A 20,765-nucleotide genomic window follows, 5' to 3' on the forward strand; every position below is an offset into this window, starting at 1 on the left:
GAGATTGTGCCGAGCCTTAAAACACATTTTAAAATGATATAGGCTTAGTGTACATTTTCATTCTTCATATTTTTAACAAGCACAAAAATAAATAAACATAGGCCTATTCTAATCATTAAAAAAAAAAAAACATAAAAATTAGTGAATGAATGATTGAATTAATATTATATTAGATCCTGTTTAGGCAGTAAATAAGAGTGAATGATAGCAAAATAGATAGCAAAACAGGTGCCCCCCATCCCGCCCTAAGATTCCTGAGAGAGGATGCAGCGTAGGCTACGGACAGATCTCAAACACCATATGCGAATATTCATAGCTGTTAAAGATTAGACATGGGCTCTCCTGGAGGAGTTTATCTGTTAGAAGATCAAATGCGCTTGGTTTTTTTGATTTATGTATTATTCTGTGGTGGAACTTCAGATAGAGAAAACAGATGATTGGATGCTGACCATTTGACATCCAATATCTCCCTTGCCGAGTAATGAGATTTCTTTCAGACCCGCTTTCAACTGCAGTGTGTTTTTGATCCACAGGGTGGCGCGCCAGTCTTTTCGACGACACTTTACTTTACGACAATTTCCTGCGTTTCACGGCAACAGCTAATATCCACATGGTCGCTCGTGTTGTGTGCTTGCCCGAGTTTTAAAACAGTTTGGAATTGATTTTACACTTCAAGTGTATTCCAAACACATTAAAAACATGGGGAAGACTAAGAACACCAAATTCAAACGACCACCGTTTTCACCTGATGGTCTTGCAGCGACTCCTGTTAAACAGGCTGTTGAAGAATCAGAAGATGAAGACTCTCCGGCAGCGGAGCTACTCGATAAAGTAAGTTTCCAGTACTGTGACAACTCTATAGAGTTGCAGTAAATTATGTCTAGGAATCCGAATACTCCAAAACACTGAGATAAAAAACAGTATTAGTGTATCAGGTTAATATGGCGCGTGTAATGATGAAGGTGTCAGCTCTTTCTCTGATGGGATGTTGACATTGAATAGATAAAGCGAGTCAGCAAACCTTTTTTACGGCTGAACTGACTGATGCAGCTGTCAAGCAAGTGAAATTCAGCTCTTCAACTCTGAACCAGTCAGTCTTTCTTAAATAACATAGGTGGGTTCAAATCTCTCTGTCTGTCTGTCTGTATGTACAGTTACAGAGTCCATCAGCAGATGTGCGGGAGTACGCTTGTGCCAGTATCTCTCGTGTTGTACAGCAGAGTCAAACGATCCCAGGATTCCTCCAGAGAGATGCAGTCAGGAAAATCGGACCTTTACTACTGGATCGCAGCCTGGTGGTCAGAGAAACTGCTGCTGGAGCTCTCAGGTACACACACACACACACACACACACACACACACACACACACAATCTCTAGTCTATCGCTCAGGTGAGACTGACATTCAACCACCTGAGCTGTAGTACTATTCAACCACCATGGAGCTGAACTACACTTTTTTTTTTTTTTACAAGCGTACAGTGAAAAACACATAAGGGCATTTTACACGTGAAATATTAATTGTTTTATTCTAAACCCTGGTTTAGAAAACATTCACATTGCTCATAATTTACTGGGGTAAACAATTAATCCTGGGTTTTCATAAGTGGGCGTTTCATACTGTACTTTCCTGAAACCCAGTGTTCTTATTTGCATAATTGCGGATTTGCGGTGGCAGTGTCACTGATTGGACTAACATAGATTTGCATGTGACCTGTACATAAAGGGTCTAGCTTTGTGCATCCTCATATTATATTGCTGACTGTCCTTTTACTACTGACTGTATGGACTATAAGATATTTTTAGACTATAAGATATGTATCTTCTTCACTCAAATTGTCAAATTTTTCATCGCCATTTGACACTTTCTCCTCTCAAACGCTGAAACTACTGTTTATACGACAAACTGCGTTTCTGTGACTGCCCAAAACACATTAATATGAGGCAAGCAATTTCCTGTCTTTTGCTAAGCATCTAGCTGTACTGCATCCATTCACACTGTACAAATTTACCACTGCAATGTAGGGTTAAATCCGTAAAAGCATTGCTATAAAAAATTATGCAAACACTGCTTTTAAATTACAAATTTGAAATGTTCTTCTACCTGGGGTTAAAAGGGTTTTAGATAGGGACGGTTACCGCATTACCGCTATACCGCGGTCATGTGACGCTTACCGCGGGTCTGAGCTCGTCACCGTCATCACCACAAAAAAAACATTGCCTGCACATGGATTCATTGATTCTAATGACATGGATTGTGTCTAATGACATTGTGTATTACACGGATTCAAGGTTTTATAAACAAAACTTATCATCAAAAGATGGAGCTAAATCTAATCCGACCTTTCGCGAGTTGGGGAGCACAATGTCCCATGACACATAATAACATTCCATTCGTATTAGAGATTTGCGGATGGGCTATTATTTAATCCGCAACCGCATCACAAAACTCATCCGTCCGCACCAAAGTTTTTTGACCAATTTTCAAAACCGCACTCGCCCACATCCGCTGATTGTTTTAAGGTCTATGTGCGATGCAAGGCTATATGTTGCAGTGCGATGCATGACTTAATATGTTGTATCCCTAGAATTCCAATCGGCGCACAGGGACAAAAATTAATAAATAAATAGCCTAAATAAAACGCGCATCGGCAAACCTGACAGTACCTGACTAGGCTACTGTACAATTTTATCATTGTAATAAAAAAACGCAATTTGGCACAATTTCAACATGCTGCTATTTAGCCTACTAATTAATGCCTATTGCACTTTTTTTTTTGCAAAAAGAAAAAGCTTTTAAAAGATTTATTGTAGGACAAAACAGATTAAAGTCTTCTCTACGAAATGCACATTTCATACGGGTGATTTAAAGCGGTTTACTGCTATACAGCGGGAATTTCTTGCTTTTCAACCGCGGTTAGAAAAAATTCATACCGCCCCAGTTTTAGAAAAGCATTAACCTGAGGTCAAGCACAGTGTGATAAGCCCTGTAGAAACTGTCACACAGACTGCGTGAAGAAGTCTAAAAAGACTGCTTTAGCATTTATTGTGTAGAAAAGAAAAATGGTAAATGATATGTATGTTTTAATGTCATTATTTCTCTCTGGAATCTTAGTGAATGATATGCTTGCTATCACTATTACACAGCTCTTTGATACAAGACTCCTCTGCTTTGGGGTTTATTCTGTTTTACAGGAATCTTAGTGCCTGTGGAGGCCCTGAAGTATGTGAGGACATGGTGAGAGAGGATGTGCTGACATCTCTGTCTGCTGTCCTGAGGGAGGTATGAATCCTAGATCAATTCACTTTAAACTTTTCTCTATTTACGGATATGATGTAACATGCACAGGCTAGTGACGCATGTATGCAAATTCCTTCGAAAACTATCCCAACAGATCTAAAATATAAACGCTTACAATAGGCTTACCATCGTGAACGAGGGTTAGACAAAACACATTTTGGAAGAAGGATTGATGATGTATTGACTTTAAATTTCAATTTTGTTCATATTGAACAAAAAAAGTTACATAGTGTACCTTTAAATGGGAAATGAGTTAGGTGTACTGTACTGGCCAGTGACTTCCAAAATAGTCTTAAACCAACATAAAAAAGATTTAAGATCGTGGATCATTATCCTGCCTTAAAAATTGTGATATTAATGCCACCCACCCCTAGTGAGGAGGATAATTATTTTTTAATCATGAGACTGATGTTTTGTGTTTGTGGAGAACAGTGCTGTGCTGGCTTTGACGTGACGACCTCTCCTGTTATGAAAGGACAAAAACACACGGTGGAAGACGTCACTAATGAGGCATTAAATTTACTTTGGAACCTCTGGTAAGACTGAGCTCAAACTAACTCCAAGGTCTTTTTTGTGGTCATGATAGATTGACGTTTATACCTATCAAGAGTATTAACAAATGTATTAGAAATGCCCTTGAGTGTTTCTTATGACCACTGGACAGTGCATCATCATGCTTTATATTGTCCCTAGGGCACTGTTTACATCTGGTATATATAGACAAGGGAGACACATTCCTGGTTACTCCTGGTCTCTTTTGTCCCCTTTCAACCACTTATGTCTGGATTTCTTTGAGGGGAGGGTTAAATGTATGGGCTTTTTCAGATCTTTCGATCTAATAGACAAAATCACTTTGCTTGCACAATTTACACATGAACACGACCGGAGACGACAGAAAAACATACAGAGAGCAGCAGCTAGCGCTCTTTACATAATGTTTACGCATTAGGTCAGTAGGCGAAGAATAGGCGGTCTTTTGTGGCTGTTCGAATGCATTCGTTTTTGACTACCTCTATAAGTGGTCGAAAATGGACAAGCTCAAAATGTTTTAGACCCTGTTTATTTACACCTGTATTTACCGTTGTCCACTTGTGATCCGATCGACCAAAACACATCCTAATACCAGGTGTAAACAGGGCCTAGATTGATCAGTTATATTAAAAAGAAAAGTAATTTAGCAAAACATTAAGTGATGGCATATAGTATACTTAGCATGTAATTCAATTAATGATCTGAATGATCAGACTTGAATGATCTGTGTGCCTGTGTGTCTGTTTTCTTTATGGCTGTGTAGTGAGAGCAGTAGCACAGCAGTGTCAGTGTTCAACAAGTCTGGACTCCTAGATATTCTTCTACACTGTCTACAGAGGCACCCTCAGAATATGGAGCTGGCAATATCAGCAGGTATACACACACGCACATATATATAATAGTATTAAATATTATTATTTTTAAATAAATGAATACTTTTATTCAACAAGGATGCCTTAAAGGACAAGTTAGGTATTTTGCCCCGTTTTCAGATCGTTTCTGATGAAATAGAACGGTTAAGATTAAAATTTGGACACATGCTGCTGTCCCGAAAATGTTCGGTTTCTTTCGCTACGATAAAACCTGTTAGAAAGCATCTTTTGCAGCGATTTTTGTGTGAGCATATCAGTGAACACCCCTGACCACTCGGTCCGAAGATTCTCGGGCCAGCAGCATGTGTCCAAATTTTAATCTTAACCGTTCGATCTCATCAGAAACGATCTGAAAACAGGGCTTTAAGTGTAAAATACCGAACTTGTCCTTTAAATTGATCAAAAGTGACATTAATAATGATACAAAATATTTGTTTCAAATATTTGTCCTGAAAGATTTGTATCATGGTTTACACAAAAATATTAAGCAGCAGAGCTGATTTTAACATTGATAATAATAATAAAATATTCTTGAGCATCAAATCAGCATGTTAGAAGTATTGCTGAAAGATCATGTGCCACTGAAGACAGCTAAATAAATGTAAAAAAAAAAGAAAAAGTTATTTCAAGTTGTAATAATTCAAAATAGTACTGTTTTTACTCCCCCCTAAGATTTTGGCATTTCATTCTCACACTCCTTTATTTGGGACTATTTAGAGGTAATTGCTGTCATTTATGTGTGTTTTTCCCCCTGTGTAGCTCACTGCTTGCACACAGTAACAGAAGAGAACTCAGAACTGGTGCGCAGTGTGAATGCAGGAGTATTTGGCATCTTGGACAACATTCTGTCCACCACACACACCAGTATGGAATACACTCTCCTGCGCACACTGGCTGCAGGTAAAACAACACGACACTGGACGTGCATTAAATATTTTTACTAAATACATCTACTACATCCAACCTTTTTTACAACATACAGATGGTACTCAACCAGAATGCTTTTTTTGCTGCAGGAAAAGCATTTCTGCTCTTGACCACTAAGTGGTGCAATAACCATAGATGTTATAAATGTTTGATTATGTCTGTTATTATGGAGTGGATTTATCACAGCTCGTTTTCCCGCCATGTGGAGATACGATTTTTTAAAGATTCTTATCAATAAGATTTTTAAAAAATCACATTCACATAACCAAATGTAGTAATCTAATGCCAATGTAAGCTGTTTATGAATTCAAACAGATCAGGACATGTCAAAGTTGTTTACTTTTTCATGGAGTGCACTTTATAATGCACTACCAACACCCGCATTCCATAAAAATATAAATCTTAATAAGCCTAAGTATTATGTTATAATCTCCTTCTAATGATAAAAAAAACGATAGAAATGTGAACTATTAGGCTACACGTTTGCATGGGAGTATTACGTGTGATAGCGTAGTTTTCTGATAGGCTTCATGAATTAGTAGGCTTTGCAAGGGAGTACGGTATTAAGAGTGATAGAACAATAACCTTGTGAGCAGGGCTACAACACATGCTGCAACTGCGCTTCAGGCTATTCGAGCTCAAGGTTTAGGCTTTTCAAGCCAACATGGCTTGTTCACAAGCTTTAGCCTCTAGTTTAATATTTGTCACAAATAAAAACGTTTGAAATGTATATTTTCAAACGTTTTTGTAAATCACTCATGACCTTGAGATGACTGACAGTGATTACCAAAGCAAGAAAAACCAAAACCAAAGCAAGGAAGAAAAACAGCAAATTTCAAAACGGATCCATACATTAAACAAACCAGTGTTGGCTGACTATGTTTATTATAGCTTTAAAAACACTAAACATTTTTGTTGACTACATTTTTTTAATACTATTGCTTTTTAAGTTAGTTTTTAGTACTTGAGCTCATCATAAATATAAACAAAATTCTATGCTTTCACTTTCCTTTAATCCCTTCTTATTCTATGCTACGAATGTGCGAAATTAACAAATGTAAATGCTTTAAACATAAAAACGAATAAAAATTAAAAAGGATACTTAAATTGAAATTCAGTAAAAAAAAAAACATATTGCACATTTTCAAGGTTTACATAAGTTTCGGGGCAGTATTTATTTATTACAGGTTTGCAAAGAGTTTAGTGTTTATTCCCTGTGCGATTTTATTTAAAATGAGGAATACAGAATCTTAATAAAGTAATTGCAGCATTGCTGTGTACAATTAAAATAGTGCGAAAAGAAAGAGTACAATGCAACAACATATTAAGAACAGAAGTGTTTCTTTGCTCTCTCTTGGGGACACACTGGATCTCTTTCAGCAAGTTTTTTTTTGTCTTCCTCGCTGACGCACGCCTGATCGCTTTCGTTTAGGTAGTGAAATTAAACGTTTAAGGGAAGAAACTAGGGCTGGACAATAATTCATTTTCAATATATATCGCGATATAATTCAATAACGGTGATATGATTTTTAAACACATTTCCGATATTTCGATATACATTACAGGCATGGGCTACGTTTACATTTTAATTTTTACTGCCTGATAAATATAAGCTGCATGGCACAACGGTTTATATGTTCATTGTCTCCAAATTGGCCGTTCGCAAAGACCCGCCCCCTTTAGTTACTGTTGCCATGTCCAACAATCTACGCCGCTCTCACGCCACACCAGGTTCTAACGCAGTGAAAAATACATCGCGGAGCAAAGAGGACACTGACAACGCGCCGACAGACAGGACAGAACAGGTTACTTTTGATATGAAACAAAGTCTCAACTTTCAAATTTGGCAATTTTGTCAAGAAATGTAAACAAAAAAAAACATTTTGTGGCTCTTTAATGTGTCTGACAGATTGCTGTAGAGCATCAGTTAACCGATCATCTCTTCCTTCTAGTTAATTTATAGCATCAAATAAACATGAATGAACATAATAAGGAATGTTGTTTTAACCGCGGAAAGTTTTTCAAGTTCAAATCTTCCAACGTTAATCCTGACTGCTTTGTCGGACTAAAATGGAGGATTCGGCGAGTGGAGTTATTATGTATATTATTAAGCTGGAGTTATTCTGATTTGAAGCTTGTGACGTAAACGCGCACATCAACCCGATCACGTGTTTAGCGTTCATGTAAACACAACATTCAGATTCTTCAATCAAAATTTATTCAGGGTCTCATCAACACTCAAAATGTTCCTCAGCAACATGTTTTTTTTGTTGTTGCTTACTTTTTTTGGTTTGTTTTCTGCAGCAACTCTGAGCACTTTTCATATTCTTTATCCTGGCTGAAGCACCTTTTTCAATCTATAAGAATAATATAATCAACTTATGTAGCCCCGCCCCTTTTCAGCGCTGCGCTCGTTGTCTTCCGGTCTGTATTTTCACAGCGATCTTGCGTATCTATGAATGAACGGCTCGTTTTAAAATCTTCCCGGTCTACTGACATTTAAGACATCTGCTTTAAACATTACAATACTCATGTTTTTATTAACTTTACATTAAGTAAATCCACTTCAAAAGCGAATTACTCCTGGACAGCGATGCCATAGAAATATACAGAGCGACCGCAAAAACGGAAGTTCAAAGACAATGGACTTTATGCACAGCTGCACTACTTCCTGAACTTTAGCCAGCTCCTTTGTTTCCTGTCTTCCATTATTGGACAAACTGATTAATCCAGGTGTGTCTGATTATTGTTGTTGGTCAGGCACACCTGGATTAATCAGTTTGTCCAATAATCGAAGACAGGAAACAAAGGAGCTGGCTAAAGTTCAGGAAGTAGTGCAGCTCTGCATAAAGTCCATATTCTAAAGATGTTGGCGGCCTCATTTCTCTGGCGCATAAGGTCTATAGCTTAAAGTTAAAGATATTAATAGGTTGAGTAATTAACTTATGTTTATTTGACAGGGATTTCACATTTCTTGTATGAAGGCTAAATACAAATCAAATATTAACAATTTATTTGTACCTTTTTTATTTCTAAAATATTATAAAGTTTTATTGGAGAAGGTTTCAGAGACCTGGCAAATAAATTTTTCTGAAGTTTGTAGGTACAGACATTAATTTTGGGCGTTCTTGGCAGTTTTTCCTGAGGCTTTTATATTGTTCATCGATATCGGAATTATACTGTATCAACCGAAATTTAGAAATACATCGTGATATAAATTTTGACCATGTCATCCAGCCCTAGAAGAAACACTTTATATTTTATTGTGGGCTATATAATACTGCATATGCCACAGTGTGTTATCCAAACCAATTGCAAAAACCAACTGTAACAAATTATTTAAACTTTGTTCCTTTAAAGGAACCAAATGCCTTGAGTTCACCTTACAATAAAAACAAGGCTTTGTGTCCCCTGCTCCACTCACATTAGTTTCTATAGAGTTGGCAGGGACGCATTGCTCAACAGTTTGTTTAGATCATGTCAGATTGTTGACAATCCTAACGCACTGCTCAAACATTCTAAACCCTACAAAACCAATTGCAACACATGGATTGAACATTTTTATGTACAACCTTAAATACATCACAATATTCATAGCTTAAAAAGATACATTTGGACGCATCGAGACATTTGCATGCGTCATCTGTTGAAATACATCAGTGAATTATTAAATGTAGTTTCAAACGTTTTATTTTTAAATGATTTGGTTAAACTAATTTGATCACAATATAGACAAAGTAAATAAATCTATGTGAACTCACTGTTCCCATTCAGATCCACCTAAAAATCCACCTTTTCTGTCATTTTATTTTATGGTTCAATGCACACCTCATATAATAATGTAAAATACTGGCTAGTAAAATGTAAGCACACTTCAGGCAGTGCCGTCAATGTAATATTTCACTGTAACAGAACAGAAGTCAAATAGCTGGAACATTAAGAACTTGTGTGATGAATAATTAGCCAAGAATAAATGTTATAATACTATATTATTGTTATTATTATTACCAGTGATTTATTACATTATTTTATCTTTATTTACAAGAAAATGTCACAATTACAGCTTTACTGAGCAATGATGCGGGTGGAAAAAAAACATCACAACATTTATTTCCATCAGGAGGTGCATCATTTTTTGGTCAATATCTTGTATTGACAATGCAAGAGTCATGCACTCTGTAAAGTCTACTCCAGCACATCCCTAAGACTTTCAATGAATTCAAGGTCTGGGGGTGCCAATTCATGTGAAAGTGATTCTTCAAGCTCCCCCCCAACCATTCTTTCACAATTTGAGCCTAATGAATCTTGGCTTTGTCATCCTGGAATATGGCCATGATGTGTATTCTCATGATGGATAGCCATGATGTCTAACCCTTTCTTGTTTAAGAATGCTTGAACCCATGCTTGTTTAAGAAATGAAAAGCTGCACACTCTATCAATTAGGGTTAGAAGAACTGTTGCCAAACATATAACATGCTAGAAACATAATCATTGCAATAATGATCCAATCATACTCTTAAATATTTGCCTATTTACACACACACACACACACACACACACACACACACACACACACACACACACACACAGCTAGCTGTGTTTAAGTAATGTTAGAAATTAACATTATTTGCTCATGTATTTTGAATTAACATTAGGGATGTAACGATATCCTTATGTCACAATATCTAACTTTCGATACGATATTATTGCAATAGCCTACTCCAAGACATATGGTAAAAGGTTAACAAAAAATGTACTGTTGACTAAAATGCAAAATTTGGTATTACATTGGGGTGTAAATACTTGGACTTGGTGCTGGTAACCAAATGCAATAGGACAAAGGTGACACCAGAATAAAAACATTGATGATTCTGAAGCTGAAAATACAGAATTAGTTTAGACGAATTATGCTTGCACTCTGTCACTGACTAGATATAATTAAAAGACCTAAAAATGGGTGCGCGACTGCGCGCACGTGGGCAGAGCCAGTAATAGCGGCGGTAGTCATGGCGACGGAGAGTGACAGTCGCGCAAGCCAATCACTTGTTTCGTCCCGGTAGGAATTAATGAGCTGTTTTTCATTAACAGCTGAATGTTTTTTGAAGATTAAATACACTATAGTCACTCAATTTTTATACTCTCTTTTTCAAAGTACTTACATTTTAATTATGTATTGGTATATAAAGACAGTTTAAGCCAATTTGAAAAAAAGTTATTTAGACTATTCTTACCTACACAACCTTTAATGTATAGTTGAAATAAAGCTAATTTTTATAAAGATAGTAATATGGTTAATATTTGTTTGTCTTTCATCTGTTCTTCAGGCTCTTTATGGAATCTCAAAAGCAGTCTGTCTTCTGCTCAGCAGTCTCAGACACTGACAGCGCTGGCCGCCACTCTCTCACACTGTCTCATTTTGGACGCTGGAGTGCTCATCCCAGAGCTGTGGCATGCTGAATCTGCCCGTCTGTCTAAAGAGACAACATCTGCCACAGAGTCAGATCATACAGACGAACGGCCTGCAGGTCACAAAGCCGAAGAGATGGAGGAGGATGTGAGAGATGAGAAGATGAATGGAAGAAAGCCCAAGGGACAAATGTCAAAAACAAAAAGTGACATTTCAGATCTGTTGCCTGTAAGTTTGAAGCTGCTCTGTCTTGTTGTTTACATTATTATTTTTTTTTAAATAGGATAAGGTTAGATCACAGATTTTTTTTTTTTTTTGGGGGGGGGGGGGGGGGGGGTAATTATCTAAGAAAAAAATAACTACAAAAATTTGCCTTTTTATTATGATAGATTAGAGTGCACATGGAGGTCATGGCACACACTCAAAGAACATCTTCACTATATTCCTCAACATGAGGACTATGCCTTATTGACTGCCTGAATGTGTCACATGACTCAAATAAGGCCATTGTGAGGGCTGGAATACCTTCTGCACTCTCTCTGCCCTTCAAGCCATGTCAACGCAAGTGATGGCATATCTGTCCCTCAGAGCAAGATGTTTCTCGCTCTCTCTAAACACAGAGTGACTGTCCTCATTCACATATGAGTGTGCAGGGCTACAGTAACCTCTCTGAACTCCTGTTGGCAAGTGTAACCTGCCCATAGGGTGTCCTGAACAGTGTTCTCTTTGAAAGTTAATGTTGAGATTTGATCCAGATCCTCATCTGTGGCCTAGTTTTCATCTGGAACCAAAGCAAAGCATGTTTACTGTATCTGTCCTTTCCGTGTTGCCTTGAATGGCCTTAATTCTTTCATTTTCTATTTCAGCTTCATCAAGTAAATTATTAGTAATCAGTTAAACTATCTTAAATTAGTTTAACCATCACTATATGTGTACAGACGACCCCAACAATTACTTTTGTTTTTGTTGTGTGTGTATGTTGTGGTTATAAGAGAGACAGAGTGGAGTTGCGAGAGGCCAAAGCACTGATGTCAGCACAGCAGACGTCCCTGGAAATCATCGTCAACATGTGCTGCTCCGATGGTGAGTTTGTGTTGTTTATAGGCGAGCAAGTGCTTGGGGGAAGACATGAATATTCTAAACCCTGCACAGGATTAGAGTAATGATTTCTGTGTTTGTATCATAGAAGATGAGGCAGAGGATAATGTGATGGGATATTGTCTGTCTGTCTGTCTGTGTGTGTGTGTGTGTGTGTGTGTGTGTGTGTGTGTGTGTAGAGCCCTCAGATGATGAGTGGGAGGAGATGTCCAGCAGTGATGAGAGTGAGGTGTGTGCTGATGGGGTGCCAGACCCTAAGTCCAGCCTGTTCTCTCCTCTCTGTCTGTCTGCTGAACTTCACACAATCCTGCTCAACCACAGCATACCTCAACAGGTAACATATTATTACATAGTCTGCAAAACATATAATGGCATGGTCTTTTTGTGTAACTCTGGTGTTACAGACTCTTCTGGTCCAATAGGGAAAACAAACCTCACATGCTGTACTCCAGGTTGCTTTGGGATATTTGTAAAACAAGCTAAATTGGGAGCACTATGGGCATATTTTGGCTTAATAGTGAAATGAGGATATTGTTTAATCCTTATGAAAGATTTTCATTAATGTTTTTTATTTATTTTTGAAAGAAAACCTTACTTTTAATTAGCAAGAACAGATTAAATGTATCAAAATTGACAGGAAAGACGTTTATAATTAGGGCTGTCACGATTCCTCAATAAAATTTGAGTACTCAATCTTAAAAAGTCCTTTATTGCAATTTACCCATGTCGAGTAACCGGCAAAATACTGAAAGTGGCGCATTCCATGGACAAGAATTCATGAAACGCATTATTAGACCATTTTCTAAGGCTGCATAATGTATTAAAACCATACCATAGCATTGTGCTATTGTTAATTCTCAAAGGCAGCGATTAAATTAAAGGGATACTTCACCAATTAGCATTAAACTTTTTATCAGTAGAAAACCTGTAGTATTTTCAAATTACCGTGCTTCCCTGCCTCATGTTCCCCTGAGACGAGAGATTTATGTATTTTATGTCTGGAAAAAATCTTTCGATGATGCAAAAATCTGCATTTTGCGTCATCGGAGGGTTTTTTGGCCAGAGGCTAAAAACTACAGCCAGTAGTAGGAGCTAGTTTCGCATGTTTTAAACCCGCCCATAGAGGGTGGGATCTCACTCACAGAATTTACAAATAGTGTCAGCCATTTTTTTTAAGCTAAGCTAACAGGCTTTTGCTCTGTGGAGAAAGCTGAGTTCAACTGGGAACTCAATGTGCGCAATTTCATCAGATTTGTAACGCAAATCATTTATAAACCTACGCCAAGTCCCCAACACAGGAGAATACATCAGTATGTTTCTAAATATGCACAATAGTCATCAATATTTAAATATATATATATATATATATTAGGGGTGTGCAAAGCAGCCGCTATTTGTATCTGTATTTGTATTTGTTGAGGGGGGGAAAGTATTTGTATTTGTATTCGAGTAAAATTCAAAATAGGCGTAAAAATCGTAATCATAAAAAAAAAATTTGCGTTACACTTCTAATTTACGTTATGTGTAAGTATTCTTTAATTATATCCATTATAATAATTCCATTATAATAATTATGGATATGCAATATTGGTTGATGTTTTTCATCCATTACCTCATCATGGTTAAACAACAACTAATAAAATACCATTGTGAACATTATGAAGCCTACAGCCTATCTTGCTGTCTGCAAAAGACAGAGTAACTTACGTATACCATATAACTCCCACACGTGCGTACAATTCGACAAAACTACACAAGCATTTTTAAACTTTTTAACCAAACGTTAACGTTACTCTGTCAACAGCCTATTGTCTAAATTACCGCGTTAAACAGCTGACGTTACGTAAACAGAGCGAGCATGAGAGCACCAGACTGCAGACGTCAATAATGCCGCGTAATGGAATAATCTCCCAATCGCTTCTCGAAAGTTATAAACTGCCTCAGGAACCTAGTTAAGGTACAAACATCTATTCAACAAAAATAGTGATGGAGTTAAGTGTTTTTTCGATCAGCCGAGTGCTCTCTGTTGCTGTGTGGACTGTGGAGCAGCCTGTGTCCGTCACTCTCTCACTCATCCGGGCGTCGTGCACTGCGGTCTCATGAGGAAACGCAGCTTTTTGAAATAAAGTTTTTCTTGTTCCCGAATACAAATATTTTTTAAAGTATTTGTTCGAAATAAGTATTTGTAAAAAACACGTTATTTGTGCCTTTCCGAATACCGTATTCGGGTTCGGCTCCACCCCTAATATATATATATATATATATATATATATATATATATATATTCAAGTATGAAGTTTAATGTCCACATGTTCTTGTTCAAGAAATTACAGTGTCTATAGCAATTCTATCATAAAGTATGGGTTACCATACTTGGTGTTCACATGTCACTTAATGTTAAAAGTGGACTTTGGGGGAATTTCATAAAATATTTAAGAAATACTCAAAGAACAGTCAAAGGCAACTGTTTGTATTTGTATACTATTTGTATAATATACTCAATACATGCTCGGGTATTATTTGTATAACATACTGTTCCTGTGTGATAGTGTCTAGCTGTGTCTAGTGTACTGTATTCACTTCTGTATCTTGTTTTCAGGTCTTAAAGAAGGCAGAGTTCCCCAGTGCTGCAGTCCTTGAGCTCTGTAGCAAACATCCTTCCTGGAAATGCCTCTTGAAAAAGTATAAAACATATGCATGTTTTATTATCATGCAAATCTATGAGAACCCTCATCTTATTCTCTCTTCTCTTTGTTTCTTCTAGGATGCACCGGGTGCAGTGTCGGGCACTGACGTGTCTCCATAATATACTTTCCTCTATGGATACAGAGTCTCTTGGTGGTGCTTCAGGGCTACAGGCAGTGGCTCTGCACCTCTCCACATTGGTCTTCAGCTCAGCAGGTGATTCATTGCTGGGAGATTAATACAATTTTATTTTCAATTACAATTTTGGATAATCTAAAATAAGTTATAATGCTTATTTGTGCCACATTCCTTTTTGCAGTGATTTTTCCAATTTGTCTTATTAAAAATCCAGTGCACTTTTTCCCTTTACATTGGCACACTTTTTTGTCATACATTACATCAATATATTAATAATAATAATTATTCATTACATTTATATAGCGCTTTACATAGAAGGGGGAATCTCCTCAATTTCCTCATTAAATTAAAAAGTAAAAATAAGTTAGAATAAATATTTTGTAGTGCACTGTGAAAGAGCAACATAGTTGTTATAGTTAAAAGGGTTTGTTCACCCAAGAATGTCGGTAACCAAACAGTTGTTTATTTTTTCCATACTTTGGAAGTCAATGGGGTCCATCAACTGTTTGGTTACACACGTTCTTCAAAATATCTACTTATGTGTTCAGAAAAAGAAAGAAATTCATACAGATTTGGAACATTGGAGTAAATGATGACAGTATTTGCATTTTTGGGTGAACTATCCCGTAAAAGTCCTGGCAGAAAGCGATGCATAAAGGATGTAGTGTTACGACGCCAAGTTCCAAAAATGCACACATTTTTTGTTGATAGTACCAGTTTCAACAATTATTAGTTAACACTAAGTTGTCAACACTTCAGGTATAATTTTTTTTTTTTTCTGATATACCAAAACACTTTTTCAGCAGCACCGGATGACTGCGCGACTTGTTCGAGTTTGGTTCGAGGTCATGGTGCAAAGGACCCTAGGTTGAAATTACTCCGAACCATCCCTTTAAGGCGCGTTAATATTATAGTAAGATCCCCTTCCTACATCAGAATGGGGAGCGAAATCTGATCGGCTTATTTTTTTACATGCTTGCAGAGAAAGGCTTACCAAAAGTCACTTTTCACATTTCTGTGTTGGTAGATGCACCGGGGACCCGATTATAGCACTTAAACGCGGAAAAAGTCAGATTTTCATGATATGTCCCCTTTAAGTAATGGTATTAAATAATTGTGATTTTAGTTTTGACCAAAATTATTGTGCTCATCAAATCATGATTTCTTCAATTCTGAATTAATTTCTAGAGGTATTAAAGGATGATGAGTTCCTGGAGGCTGTGACCAGTGCTCTTCGCTCTCTTCTACAGATCATGGCTACCAAAAACATCCCTCAGGTCAAAACCACATTCATCATTTTTATGCTTTAGTGGAACATTTCAAGCTTTACCCTGTATTTGTGTGTAACTGTGTGTGTTTTATGTGCTGTATCCTGCAGTGTATGACTCCACACCAGCTAATGAGTTTTTGTGAGGCTGCCACCAGCTGTGAGCTGGTCAGTGTGAGAGTTAACGCTCTGGCCATTCTCGGTATCACAGGAAGTTCTCTTGCCAAAGAGAAAAACACAGAAGACACTCTACGGGTAATACTGATTGTGGTAGAAATATTAGAATAACATTAGTCTTGTTTATATTGTATAGTGGCAGAGAGGTGCAAATCAAATTACAATTATAATAACAAATTTATAAACACAATGCAAGTCTAAAAACAAAATAAGTCCGAAAACACAACGACAATTTAGAAAACAAAATAACAATTCATACAAAACGGAAAAGGTAGGTATATTTTGAGAATGGAATACTTATCGCTGATCGGACGAGACTCCTGTCAATCAAGCCAGAACCCAAATCGAGCGGAATTACAGAGGGTACAGTGAAGCTATTAAAGTAGCTCTGTAGAAAAGCGATTCGTTTTTATGAATATGTATTGTCCTTACTGTGGATTCAAATATGGCGTTCTTCCCAATTTCTGCAATACATGTGGAAAAAGTCTCGAGGTTTTAAAAGAGACACGACAGAAAACGCCCATGTTTTAATGTCGTGGTATGTCGCCAGCAAGACCAAAATCACGGCATATGAATGTCCTTCAAAGTACCGTTTAATGTGTTCCATTTTCGCATTTAGCAAAACAAAGTTGATCACAAATTTCTTACTTCCTGTAAAGCTTGATTGACGGGTGTCTCGTCCAATCAGCAATATGTATTCCATTCTCAAAATATACCTACCTTTTCCGTTTTGTATGAATTGTCGTAGTGTGTTCTGAATTGTTGTTGTTGTTTTATTTAATTTTTTCTAAATTGTCATTGTGTTTTCTGACTTGTTATTTTGTTTTTAGATTTGCCATTGTGTTTATAATTTGTTTTGTTTTTGGATTTGTCATTTTGTTTTCATAATTGTGATTTGTTTTGCACCTCTCGGCCACCGTAATATTGCCTGTATTATGCCCACAATAAATATAACATTCAGAAAATATTATCTTATTTTAGGTTAGAACTAATGATCAAATGTTCATTTTATAATATTTTAATTAAAATATATTTTATTATGTTTTGTATAATTGTTTTATTTATTATTAGAAATAGATTAATATTCATAGAGTAAATAATGCAGTCTAATTCTACTAAATTACAGATGGCTACATTTACCACATTCTACAGTATCTTAGGACATAAATATATTTTGATTTACAAATGAATTGTATGATAAAATAGCCTGTTTTCCTGCCTTTTAGTAAGTTAATCACTGAGCTAAGTTTTTGCAGTTTATTTTGCATTAGCTTTGGTCAGTTGAACAGCTAGCCTTATCTCTTTTTTTTTTTTGCAGCTAATTGGAAATGCATTACTGAATGTTGCAATGAAGGACATAAACCTGGTGGTGTGCGGGGAAGCGCTGGATGCCCTCTTCGATGTGTTTGCTGATGGCGATGAAGCCGAGACTGCTGGAAAAAATATTAACCTGCTTTCATCTCTCAAAGCTCTACAGCCAGGGTTTAAGGCCAAGGTTTGTATAGAGCCAACAAGAAATATTAGCACAAAGATACAAATCCATTCATGTTCACACTAGGGATATTGACCGTTTAACCGTTAACCAAAAGTAAAAACTTTGATCGATATTACTTGTTATTACCGATATTGATATTACATGCTCTCGCTTCATGAGGCACACGCGCGCAGTCTCTTGCTGTCTCTCCCTCTCTGCCGTGCACGCGCTACGTGGTTTGGAGCAGAGTCTCTGTCTCGCTCTAGATTCCGGAGATTTTAACTAATTCGCAGGCATCAGTGAGCCGATATCAATATGCGGGAGACTCCCGGAACTTCCGGGAGGCTATTTTTTTGGTGCCCTCTCAGCTCTTGGTGCCCTACGCACAGCGCGTGGTGGGAGCATAGACAGTATATAAACGGGTGGGAGCGGCGGCACTGAGTATATAGCCTATATTTGTTAACTCATGGGGTGCGTCGGCACGCGCAACCGCACTCGCAACCGCACGCGCCTAAAGACATATTCCGCTGAGCAAGCAAAATGAAGCAAGCGAAAAGAAGTACCCTACTGTGTGGGACCATTTCGACAGAAAGGGCGACGAAGTTACTTGCAAAATATGCTACGCGGTATTAAAATAAAGCAGTAGTGCAAGTACAATGCGATATCACTTGCGAAGCAAACATCCACAAGCAAATGAAAGGCGCTTTCCGAAGTTGGCCACTCTAGCGATACGCTATCTCTGTATTCCCGGGACATCTGTGCCATCGGAGACCCAGACTTAAACCCAAATCATGTAGACATGTTACTTTTTTAAAATAAGAACTAGACAAGCTGTGGATTGAGGTAGGCCTGCTATTTTTATTTGACGAAAAATAAAAACCCTGGTTTTTTAAAAGCTTTAAACTGATTCAGTGTTTTCTTCTTGTCATCTTAATTTGTTAATTATTTAAGTTTAAAAACTATATTTAGGCCTATTTTAGTTTTTTTAATATATATATATATATATTATTTCATTCTGTTTTTCTCTGTTGTCACTGCCCGAAATGCTGCGTGATCATTTGATGTGAATCCAGGTTCTGTTGTTGATCTGTTATGCTGCTGTTTGCTCGTTAAAATAAACCCGTGATAATTTTTTTTAATTCTTTTATAACGGGTCACAGACACTCGTTAATTTTATTTTTATGTAATGCCAATTCAATATTATAATCTTATCAGTTAACGGTTAATAATCGGATAACGAGAGGCGGTTGTCGGTCGGGCAAATTAACCGAAATGAGCATCCCTAGTTTACACACTTGAGCTGTGATATTAAATCAGACAAATCTCACCCCTCTAAATACAGGCTTGAGCTTAAGATTCAAGAGCAACATTTTTGTCTGTTCTCTGAGATTGAGATCTGTTGCATAAGCACTGTCATAAGACTGTCCACAGAAAGGAGCACTGAAATCCAAACTGAAAGGATCTTTCTTGGTTGGCTGATCTTAAAAGTTCCACTTTAAAACTGTAAAGTACCTTTTTCCGCTGCTTTTATCAATTCACAGTCTGACCATTCGCAACATAGCCATTGCTGGATCTCTGTATTCTAGTATGTTCTTAGGCCTTTAGATGGCAGGCTTTTCAAAGTTTGGCCTTTTGTTCCCTCACAGCTGCGAAAAGAAGGCAGAGGAAAATACAGCCCTGATCAGCTTTGTGTTCTGGACAACATAAGGATCAACCTTAAGAGATTCATCGGCTACTTGGAGAACCTGCAGAGAAAATGAGGTTTCAGAGATCAGGACTACAAATTCTCTGTAAACGGCTCGCCTAATTTTATTTAGCATTTTCTGTCTGTGCTCTATGCTTTTCTTTTGGTTTATTTTTATGTGAGAGTGTTTATGTGAGGAAATTAAGATACAAAATGATGTTTGCAAAACCAAACATATAAGTGCTTTAATTAAAGAATCACATATCATAATGGTCTCTTGTGTTGACATTTAAGAAGAATTATGAATCTGTGATGTCTGTGTGTTTTTGACTTAAAATGTATACTCCCTTGACCATCAAATCTTAGCATTTATACTAAACTGAAAAGTGTGAGTGAAGCAATGTCATCTTGTCTTATATCAGATGCCCTTTTAACCCCTTGTTTATTTTCTGGTAAGACCTGTCCACAGCAAGAGCATCTGTAAATGATAATGGATCAGTGCCCTGGGGTTACTTTATGAACACTGCTGCTATGTTGCTCAGCTTCCCCTCTCACCCAGTCAGTCATCATGTGAGAACAACAAAACCCTTTTATGTATTGTTTTATGGCCCACAGCAACAGTAGATTATCAGATGTTTATGAGTTGTACTAGATTCCTCATAAACCTGTCTACATAAAAAGAAGCATTGTCTTAGATGTTTGGTTATTTTGATAACTTCATATTATTAGCATGCTTATTAGTTAATTTAATTAGTTTTGCATACATTTAAAATGTAGCAGTTTAGGTGGATGTAAAAAAACAGCATATAAGATAAAACTTTCTCAAAAATTAGGATAAGCTACTGTATGATTTTCTCAGTCACCAATCACTTTCATTTTATTGAAAATGATAGAATGAACGTGAATAGTGAATGGCTGTCTCATCATAATATTTTGCCTACATTTTTTTGTGTTTCACTGAAGAACGAAAGGTCTAGGTCATACATATTTGGAACAAAAGAAATTATGACAATTGTATATTTTGTTAATTGGATTTTAGTGGAAAAAAATAAACACTGGTGGTCGGACCTGTTCCACAGTAATAATACTGTTTATGTTCTATTTGCGGACCCTGTTCCTAGTAATCTAATTTATGTTAATGCATTACAAAATAATCCAATTATAAAATATCAGTGAGAACCCATGCACTAGATATAGGGCTCATTG

General features: G+C 37.0%; 1 protein-coding gene across 1 annotated transcript; it reads left to right on the forward strand.

The window, feature by feature from the left end:
- The first annotated feature begins 480 nt into the window (after positions 1-480).
- Positions 481-20,639, forward strand: heatr3 (HEAT repeat containing 3). Its single transcript, XM_079589047.1, has 15 exons — positions 481-831; positions 1,155-1,327; positions 3,194-3,281; positions 3,732-3,835; positions 4,594-4,703; positions 5,462-5,602; positions 10,954-11,264; positions 12,029-12,119; positions 12,314-12,468; positions 14,734-14,816; positions 14,899-15,035; positions 16,146-16,234; positions 16,336-16,479; positions 17,720-17,896; positions 19,522-20,639. The coding sequence occupies exons 1-15, from the start codon at positions 700-702 to the stop codon at positions 19,633-19,635; spliced, it is 2,049 nt and encodes a 682-aa protein (XP_079445173.1). The 5' UTR covers positions 481-699; the 3' UTR covers positions 19,636-20,639.
- The last annotated feature ends 126 nt before the right edge of the window (positions 20,640-20,765 follow it).

Source organism: Phoxinus phoxinus, assembly GCF_949152265.1.
Source record: "Phoxinus phoxinus genome assembly, chromosome: 2".
Classification (NCBI taxonomy): domain Eukaryota; kingdom Metazoa; phylum Chordata; class Actinopteri; order Cypriniformes; family Leuciscidae; genus Phoxinus; species Phoxinus phoxinus.

Excerpts from the sequence above, each read along its gene's own strand:
- heatr3 (XM_079589047.1), top strand. The coding sequence starts at position 700 with ATGGGGAAGACTAAGAACACCAAATTCAAACGACCACCGTTTTCACCT. Across the intron at positions 3,282-3,731 it reads TGTCTGCTGTCCTGAGGGAG|TGCTGTGCTGGCTTTGACGT; the intron begins GTATGAATCCTA and ends TGTGGAGAACAG. Across the intron at positions 17,897-19,521 it reads AGCCAGGGTTTAAGGCCAAG|CTGCGAAAAGAAGGCAGAGG; the intron begins GTTTGTATAGAG and ends GTTCCCTCACAG.